General features: G+C 35.5%; 1 protein-coding gene across 1 annotated transcript; it reads right to left on the reverse strand.

The window, feature by feature from the left end:
• Positions 1-931: 931 nt before the first annotated feature.
• LOC121872561 lies at positions 932-8,696 on the reverse strand. The gene is made up of 5 exons (XM_042375374.1): positions 8,544-8,696; positions 6,444-6,528; positions 5,376-5,546; positions 4,996-5,114; positions 932-1,703 (listed from the first exon to the last, which is right to left on the reverse strand). Exons 1-5 carry the CDS (start codon positions 8,643-8,645, stop codon positions 1,614-1,616), a joined length of 567 nt encoding a protein of 188 aa, XP_042231308.1. The 5' UTR covers positions 8,646-8,696; the 3' UTR covers positions 932-1,613.
• Positions 8,697-10,442: the final 1,746 nt, after the last annotated feature.

The raw sequence follows: 10,442 nt of genomic DNA on the forward strand, positions 1-10,442 counted from the left end.
TTCAAGTCTGGTCTTGAATGAGTTCACACTTTCTGAGATATTGTCCCAAGAGTTCACAAGTCTCACTCCAAAAAATGTTTCCCTGACAATTTTCTGAACTTGTGGCTTTTTCAGTTCTGGGCATGAACACTCGACTGAGTACAGTACAGTAATGTCATCTGAGGTGCTCATAGACTTCAATAAGTCACCCCTTGCCTGCCTGTAGTATAAAATAGGCAATTGCAGGCTTTCTAATCTCTGGGTAAACGAGGCACCAGTCTGGTGGCCCTCCCTTGGACATTTTCAATTGGCTGACAGTTTCTATCACATCTCGGGGACCAGACGGAGGGGCAATACTAAAACGGGGCTTGGGTGCTGGTGTCTGATACTAAAACTATACCCACAATATTATTAAATTACTTCAACTAGTATAATATTAACTAGAGTACAAGGATTATCTTTAATATGATTATTATCTATGTTGATGAGTTGGTGGTGTTAATAGTGAACTCTGTATGTCAGGTGATCTGTCCATTTAGGAATACAGCGAAGGAGAAATGGCCAATTAAAAAGAGTATCATATTTGGCCTTGGAGAAACACAGTACAGTATCTTTTAAGTAATAGGCATTACTTTTCGAGCCATCAGTTCCCTATGAGGTTTATGTGTGATGTGATTTTTATATGTTGATAAGTTGGGGGAGTAGAATGCCCATCCTCCATACAACACAGTACAGTACCCACACCTACCATATCACACTTGTCCCATCTTGACTCCTTATCCCTGTGTGTTGCAAGTTTACTCTAGCTAGACCATCATCGTCATGTTCTCTAACCATGATGTTGGGCTTCCTTTGTTGAGAAGTTACACAATACATTAACTCGACAAATAGAATCTAATGTAAAGTAAACAACAATCTAATCTATATAAGTGGAGGTTAAACAAACATATACTATGTGCTATAACAGTTTATTGAATGTGAAAATCACTTTACAAAGGACAATCATAATCTGCAGTGCAAGGAGTTAGAATGAAATACCACAAACGTCAGAGAGAGCTGCTGAGTGTCAATGTGCCAACAACTAAGACAAACCTACAACCTCATCACACAAACCAAAGATGTTAAGTTGAATTAAAAAATCTAGAAACAAAAAAACCAATATAACAATAACCTAAATATCTTTACCCAGTACACACTAACATCTGTACATACATACATTCACATATACACACACACACATACTGTAGTGTACATACATCCACATTTTTACCAACAAAATCTTGTCCACCTTTAACCATGACATTAACATTGTAACTAAAGGCTGAGGAAAGTGTATCTATGCCATCCTTAAACTTGCATTATGGGTGTACTAATTATTATTAATCAAAGTATCTTAACAGAGAACAAAGTCACTAGGGTAAATAATCTAATGCTGCATCATAACACCAAGACAGATTAAAATGACAAGGCATTATAACATGAAGCTATACTTGGATTGCTATAAATAAATTCAGGACATTTTATATCAACTACATCAAGATTACTATACAGCAAGGAGCACCAAATACATTCTATACTCCATTACCAGTACAGTATTGTGTATCCAAGGTGTGAGTGTGTGTGCGTGATACTCCTCAGTCTTCAGCCTTCTTGGGTAGAGCGGCTATCTCTGCTTTTGTCACCACCTCATCCATCTTGATAAATGTCTCTGTGAGGATATTGATCTACAGAGTCTGTTAAGGAACATAACACTGGGTAATTACAATCAAATGATAGTAAAGAGTAAAGAATGGTGCTGATTAACCCTTCGTCATCAGGGTCGCCTCTGAGCAGATCAAAATCGCCTGGCACATTTCCTTTCTCCCAATAACTCGTACCATCTTATTGAGAGGAATTACTGCAGATGAGGAAAACCTAAGTGTTGTTAAAAAAGTGAGGAGGGTGGGGACAAATTTAAATAAAATACTCTGAAAAGGAAAGAGTAATTTGTAATACATATAGAAAGTTTTTATACAATTCTATACTGTACTTGTTTGAAAACAGGAACACTGGAGCACAAACTAAAATGCAAAGGGAACTAGAAAATGTAATTTCCATGGTGCAATCTTGCCTTACTTACACAACTAGTGGTCTTACCTGTAATACTCATCTACCATAAACAGACTTAACCTGGATATGGCACAGGTTTGATTATTTATCTTAGGAGAATTTATTTCCCACCTGCTGTTCTACCTTCCTCAGATGTGTATGATAACATTTCTGAATTAATACGTGGATGGAAGGTTGTTTGTTGGAGCCACGACTTGAAGTTTGTCACAGTATTCTCAGTTAAACACACCACATAATTAATTACCAAGTTTAAAGAGGTTGAAAATGAATCAACTAAGATTAAATATAAAGGTACAAAAGGTCTTTCACAATATTTAATATATCCTAAACTGCTAAATGTTCATTATTCAGTTTAAATAAATGTTTACACCACATACTTTACAAATAAGACTTACCGTTTCTTTTGCAGGTGACATGCATGCCTTTCACCTTCAAATACTTGTTTCATCTCTCATGATCTTTAATAACAAAAAACCCTCTAGTTACTGCAATAGTCTCACCTTCTGTTACATCAGTGCTAGCTAGAGTTTCACCTTATTCATTTCTTCAATACCCTAGTGATATGCTCCCTTATGTCAATTAATGTAAGACTTACTCCCACAAACATGTACTATGCACTCACTAGTAATTCTCAGATACTAGTTATCCTCAGGAACTTGTGAATCCAGAAAACAGGAACGCCTATACGGGAAGGGCAGAAGCTAAGACTAAACAATAAGCACTTGTAACCTATGTAAAATAAAATCAGCATATTGTCTTGTGCATTACATGGAAACAAGACCACATGATACAGAATACAGTACATATACTCATTGCTGAAATTGACCTTTGACTCCAATACTTTAGCTTGACTTTTGACTTAAATTTGAAGTAACTATCCTGTACTTCATCAATTTATAATACTGTCTACATTTACCGGAAGCTTCACAAAAGTACCTTCAATGTTATTGGAGTTAATCTATAAGCAAGCATGTCTACAGGCACCCCGATGATGGGTCTGTTCCATATATCAGTTCATCATGTGGAGTATAAAGCTAAACTACCTCCAACAGGGTCAAGTAGCACAGAAATCTATGAATCTATTAATTTGCTGCAACTGTATTGTGATTACACAATAACAAAATGAACATGTGCAAAGTTTGCTCTTCCACCCCTTCAGCTCTGACCCTTTATGAAAATGAACAACAAAAGTAATTATTACAGTACCAATATTTGTGGTTTAAACAGAATTCCTTTTCAGAAAAATCTTGGATATAAATGTGTTACAAACTATGCAGAAATAGTATGTTTTCATTTACCATTACAGTATTTATTTTACAGTCTTACCATACCTTTGCTTCTTATATGATAATAAGGGAAAGATAATTTGAAGTCTCTTAAAGTACTAAAAAGGTTAGTATTAGTTACAATACATGAGGGCTATGATGAAAACTCATATGCATGAGTATCTAACATATGCGTTATTGATTTGTAGAAAATAAAGTATTTGGTTTGGACAAGTCATGCAATTTGGGACACAGGAGATATGGTATGAATTATTTTTTGTATTTATTGGGGTAAAGGACTTGGTGAATATCTTGTACAAATTATAGTGATGGTGGTGATTGTATCTACCTGTTCAGAGCTGAAGGGGATAATAAAAACCAAGATCTAAACTTTCATATTTATGCAAATATTGTCAGTACAAAAAGTTACAATTACTTATTGAATGCAGCATTAACAGTGACAAATTTTTGGAATCCAATAAATGTAAAAGTGGTCTCTTACATATAAATTTCCAAAAGTAACAAATTCATCAATTGTACAGTTAGCTGGTAAATTCTGTCCATAATATTTCCATGACAATATAAGAGGATCAGTGCAGGAATGAAGTTAACAGTTTTTAATGATGTAGAATATCCACAATGTTAATCAATATCTAACACATACACCTTCGTTATGTTATCATACATTTACCCTAGAGAGCAATAATACCTGTTGTGGTAGCCATTATAAATGTAAGTAATACTTTCCTAAATATATATAATCCAGTCTTATAGTTAAGGATAAACACATGTAAAATTGGCTTATAAAATGGTTCACTATTCATCTAACCACAATTTACTGTCCAAGTTGTAACAGCAACAATAAAATCACAAAAAACTAAGACACAAACATTATTATGAAAGTCCTAGAGATGTTCTCCTCCAACTGTCTAAATAAACTTCACACAGACAAGAATAGAAAATCAATTAATATTCAGACTGAACAAACTGGAAATTTAAGAAAAATATAAAAGAAAAAATCATGAATAAATCTGCAATTCCCAACAGCACAAACCAGTTATTGGACTGTGTGAAGTGTAAACCAACATCACAGAAATATAAGAGAGAGATGTAAAATAACTTATGGTACCTCACAATCCTACAGAGATGTTAGGTGTATTTCTTCCAGCGTAGGCACTCATGTAGCACAATTACAGTTCTAAATAACAGCACATCATCAGACACAATGGTAATACACAGATAAGACAGTAAAACATGGTAAACTTCTACTAACAAATACAAACAACAATACAGTAAGATGGCTTGTATCACACACACACATATATAAGAAGGTATAAATTAAGTACTATACACTGTGAATGTGTCATATCTAACTAAATATTCGGGGTGTTTGTATGAATTCGAACACAGGTTCGTCAAAATTTCGTAACCAAGCCCTTCCTCCATAACCATGATTAACTGACATTCACGATCATAATTTTATGCACTGATTCGTACTCTAACATCACAATTATCTTAAAAAAATAACACCATCAATATTTTAGCCTTAGCTATTAAAACATGCGGCAAGGAACTGCACGGTCAAGAGAGGATGGCGCTACAAACAAATATCTAGTAAGGCCTTCTTCATATTAAAGGATACAATAGCATTATACTGGTCTAGCATGTTCTTAATCTGCACACTCTGCTGAGAGGCTGCTTCTTCATCTTGGCTGTGTCTGTTGGCTATTTGAATCAACTCATCCCCCAGGTTGGCAGAATCTGTAAAAACCATTAGGAAATTCTGGCACAGTAGTAAACAGCATAATTGGGTACAATAGTTTCTAAAAATATTTATATCACATCCGGCTACTGAATAATGGTGAAATTTATATTTTTTATCGAGACAAAATTCTTGAAATCCTAACAAAACAACATGAAAATTCTAAACATTTCCCATCCCTGAAAAAACAGTCTCTCCGACATTGGGGATAGTGAAGACTGATAAACTACCGGATATCAGAAGAATAAATCGTAACTTACCAGTAATATGCTGAGAGTCTAAGACATTCTTAAGAGAATTCATAGTGTTGAGATGCTGATACTGGTTACGCAACTGCTCCTCTCGGGCTAACACCAAGTCGAGCTTTACATTGTCCGACAATTCAAGGGACTCCCCATATGATGGATCCAAGTAACGTTCTAACTCATCAACTGTAAGAGATGACAAACTCTCATCAAAACAGTTTCACCATAGGAATGTATACCTTAACCATTATGAAATACCTTCTCTAACTTCTTACCTGAAATAACAATTATTATCTCACTGTAATGGAAGTCTTTCTGGAATATCCCCGATGACAAAAATATAACTCCATACTATTCAAACACAGTGAGAGCATTTATTAAAGATCTTTTACCCAAACCTTACAAAGATTAAGGCAACTGATGCTGCTTGTGGGTGTCTGTAGGAACCTTTTACCAAGCAAAAAAGTCCACCCACACACAACAATCCAACCGTAACTCTTCAGATTCTTCCATCAATGCACTGCTACCTATTTAATCCAGCTCCACATACTATTAATACTATATAATATTTGTTTTCCTCTAACACTATGATCACCTCACAGATATAAGATTAGTCACACTCGCCTCAGTGCTTCATTTTAAGACCTTGACACCATATAGGTCAACATCAACCTTCTGGAATTTCTGAAACAATTCTATCAGCGAGTGGAGTTCAATCACTTACCACAAAGCTGCATGTTATTACCTTACAGTTATATGCAATAGCTGTACTGTGGGTGGGTATCTCAAGGTCAAATTGCAAGTACAGTGCTGTAACATTTCATCATTTGCAACATTATGGTATTACAGTATTTATATATCAGGATCTAAAATGTACAAATTGTTGCCCCTTAAATTATCAACTATTTATATATTTTGTCTGATTTTTAATGATACAAAATTTATTTTACTTTCCCAAGGTAATGTACCTTCTTAACAATGGTACTGCAGTTCTTATATTGTGGTTCAGTTATCACATTACCTCCCTCATGCTGTACTGTACTACCATAGAATCTGAACAGAGCTTTACAGTTAGTTACTCACGTCTTTTCATGACCATCATCATGCGGTCACGTGTTCCAAGTGCACTTCCCAGTTGGCCACCTAATGAAGCCAAAGTCGACACAACCTGGTAAAAAAAACAATAAAACGTTAAACATAGTAATAAAACACCAAATATAACTGCCAAAGATTAGTTCTTCTTACAAATATTTATCTTAATTTACTCTATATAGCAAATACAGCAGCATACAGTAAAGTAGAGTAAGTTAAAAAAAAAAATTGTGGGTTTGTGTAATCTTGGGAGGTTTACTAGAAAATGATAATATCTGACCCACTACAGCAACTACATACATTATGTGTTGCTGGTGAATGAAAACAAACCATTGATGAGCTGTATGATATTAATAGCTACAAACCACTGAACACTGCAAAAAAAAAAAAAAAAAAAAATTAAATCACTACTGTAGTTTGTTCCAGCTGAAATGAGACAAAGTTTAATTCGGGCACATTTTACGACACAGCTCAGGCAACACATATACTTGCAACTGTAGCATTGAATCTAGGAGAAAAAAGTGCCCAGAAAAGAAAAAAAAAAAAAAAACACCTTGCCAAATATTACCCACATTGTGCCTTTTCTGTTATCTTTTCTTGTGACATTCTGCCCCCAACAACTCCTTAATGGATTATGCACAATATCTCATAGTGAGGTTCTCGTCAGTTTATTAATACGTAGTGGATAAAGGTGCGGCAGCCGCACGCCAAAAATCACACCGGATACAGGTATGGCATCCGTAATTATAATTTGGTCCCCCATCAAGTTGGTAATTTTCTTCTTTTTGTACAAAACTGTTATCTTAGCAATTTTATCATTACTAGAGGTATTTTTTATAATTCTAAAACACTTTTCTTCTTTGAAGTTTCCCTCGCAAATGACCTAACCTATCCAAAGCAGGGGGCTCTGCCCCCCCTGGACTTCCCTCGGCTTATATGTCGTTTGTAAGGGAAATGTCATAGAAGAAAAGTGTCGGTAAATTTTTAGTCTTACACCAGTCTTCCTCTCGCTGTTTTTAATATGTATCTCGTAATGTTTAGACAATTATAAGACATTTTTCTTCAATGATATTTCCGCCGGAAATTAAGGATAACTGAGATATTAATGTTTCAATATCATTACAGTTCCTCAGTCACAAGTGTTGCCATTTGTTTTTTTACATCTCGCGGAAAAGGTCTGACCCCCTTACACAGTGCCGACATTGAGATAAAGATTATTTTCCGTCAATTGCCGAGTTTCATCAGAAAAGTAGTGAGGCAATTTTTTTTTTAGAAAACAGTGTATTTCCGAACAACATTCTTTGTCCAAGATGTGGGGACATGAAGAAAGGGGGGGAGGGGTAGGTTAGGTTTTGTTGGTTGGTTGGTATTTCATTTATGTGATTTACTTTAAAAAAAATTCCAACTTTATCCATTAAGTTTGTTGGGGGGGGGGGGCATCTAAAAAAGACTAGTGATTGCGGCAGAAATGAGTACAGTATCAAATTCGTTGAAGACTCATCAAATACCATAGAAAAAACATATTTCTAATATCAAAAGAAAGACCGATGCCAGATGTAGACAACACATGGCAACACTTGTGACTGAGGAAATCTAATGATATTGAAACATTATTATCTAGGATATCCTTAATTTCCGGAGAAAATATCATAAAAGAAAAATGTCTTAGAATTGTCTAAATATTAAGAGATACATATTAAAAACAGCGAGAAGAAGACTGGTGTAAGACTAAAGTTTTACCGAATTGTTGAAAATAGCTATAGTAAAGGTAAAATTTCTTAGATTCCCGTGTTGTTTCAAAGTAAAATAATACCATTGTCTTTCTGTATATACTTATATATACCGTATAATCTTCTTTGAAATATGTTAAACCGAGAATAAAAGGAAATAAATCGTATTAATATGACCCAACTGTATTACAGACCAGAGCCACAAAGGTTATATTTAATTATTAGGTAAGAGTAGTGGCGTGTGACTCATCTTAGTTACAAGGCTTTACAAAACACAAAACTCGGGGTCAACATTTATCAGCTTCTCTCTCTAACTCACAGCTCCTAGACGGTACCTACTACAACCAAGATGCTTCCTCACCTCCGGATACTCAGCATCTTTAGGTAAGGGGCCGAAGATCTTCTCCTCCAGCTTCTTAACTCTCTCCTCCAGGACGTGTAGACTCTCCACCTCCGCCGCCATGTTTACATCTGAGTCAACAGAGCCGTTCCCGCACCCCTGGATTTATTGCTTTGGAAAATTATCCACATCAAAGGTCTTCTGTATCCGAGGGCTGAAATTTAATTTTTATGACCATTACTGTTACATCCTAATGTGTTTTTTACTTTTTTACTGTAATTAGACAGCCTACATAAGCTAAAATGTGGCAAGTTCTCCCACACTTATCCACGAATCCGGATGGTCTGGCGTGTTGCGTCATGTTAATGGAGCCTCTGGGAGGAGTTTAAACATTATGTACACAGATGCAGGCCATTTAAATGATCATTCCAGTGAACACTAGTTGATATCAACCCTTTGACCCCTTTAAGGATCTGTTGTCAGAAATGTGATATCTCGATTATTTCTTGCATAAATGTAAATGACTCGTGGAATTTTTAATTACTTTTGCAATGCTAATTAATTACTCGCCATCTATGGTTTTTCAAGGTCACTTTTTGGTGTTTGTGTGTTACTTAAATAGTTAGACATATTAAATTTCAATTCTGAAACCAATTTTTTGATTGCCTAAAGTTCTGTAAGGGGTAAGACTTAGCGTTTAGTCCATAATCTTGAAATTATCGATTTTGTTCAAAATCTCAGTGTAGGTACTCCTGAACATGTTAGAAATTCGATATCTGGTGTTGTGTGTGTGTGTGTGTGTATGTAATGCAGTTAGTCTACATTCTCTTTTTTAGGTCCGCACACACACTTAGGGAGATCTCGCACTCAGGATAGGGGTGAAAAAGGAAATAACAATTGCCTAAACTCAACATATATTGTATGTACAATGCTGTAGGATGCTGGAGAGTTGCTTTGTGGTTGAGGAGCTTCAGGTGAGTTGGTGTTGGCTGGAGAGGACGTAGTAGAATGACCTTCCCAGCGAGGCAGGTGGGTATTTATACAATCCTGCCTACTCAAGGACACGGGCCGAGGTATAAAAGGAACCGCTGATTGGCTAATGGCGAGGCCGGCAGTGGCCAATCAGCGAGCGAGGGTGGCGCGAGAAGGAAGAGCATTTGTAAGGAGAGTTAGCCACTACTGTACACTGGATTAATACTTACATAAATGACTGCATATATTTTTAAGTACTTTTGCAATGCTAGTTACTCGCCATCTATGATTTTTCAAGGTCACTTTTTGATGTTTGTGTGTTATTCTGGATATACTTAAATAGTTAGACACATTAAATTTTGGGGGCAAAAAAATTTTGTAAGGGGTAAGCCTTACCATTTGGCCTTAATCTTTACCTCACTGATTCGGGGAAATATTTGTTCGGTAGATTATTATCATTTTATGGTGCCTTTTATAAGTGACCGTCTTTTCACAGAATTTAACTTTTCAGTAAAATCCTTCATTATAATGTTATGTTATGAGAGTAAGTCAAGCGATGCTATGTGTAGTACAAGTAAGCTTCTACTCACCAAAAAAATTCACACAGGTACAAGTACTTGTCTTTCAGTTCAGTCACCTTCTTTTGTCTTATAATCTGATTGTGGCAACTAGAAGTGACTTAAATTTCTGTGCTTGAAAATATAGGTTTGACACTGATGATTATATATTATATCTATCAGTGGCCATCAATGACTAATATTTTCTAACTGCTTTTGGTACTGATTTCTTAATTACTGTATTTTTTAATCGGGCTTCTTCCAGATGTTTACTTTCCTCTCAGTTATATGCAGGACACCCATAATTTCTTTAACAAATAAGTAATTACTACATCTTCATGGAAAACCTTATTCTTATATTGCACTAAATTTAGGAAAAGACAAAATATCA

The sequence above is a fragment of the Homarus americanus genome, unplaced genomic scaffold (genome assembly GCF_018991925.1).
Source record: "Homarus americanus isolate GMGI-L3 unplaced genomic scaffold, GMGI_Hamer_2.0 scaffold55640, whole genome shotgun sequence".
NCBI lineage: Eukaryota > Metazoa > Arthropoda > Malacostraca > Decapoda > Nephropidae > Homarus > Homarus americanus.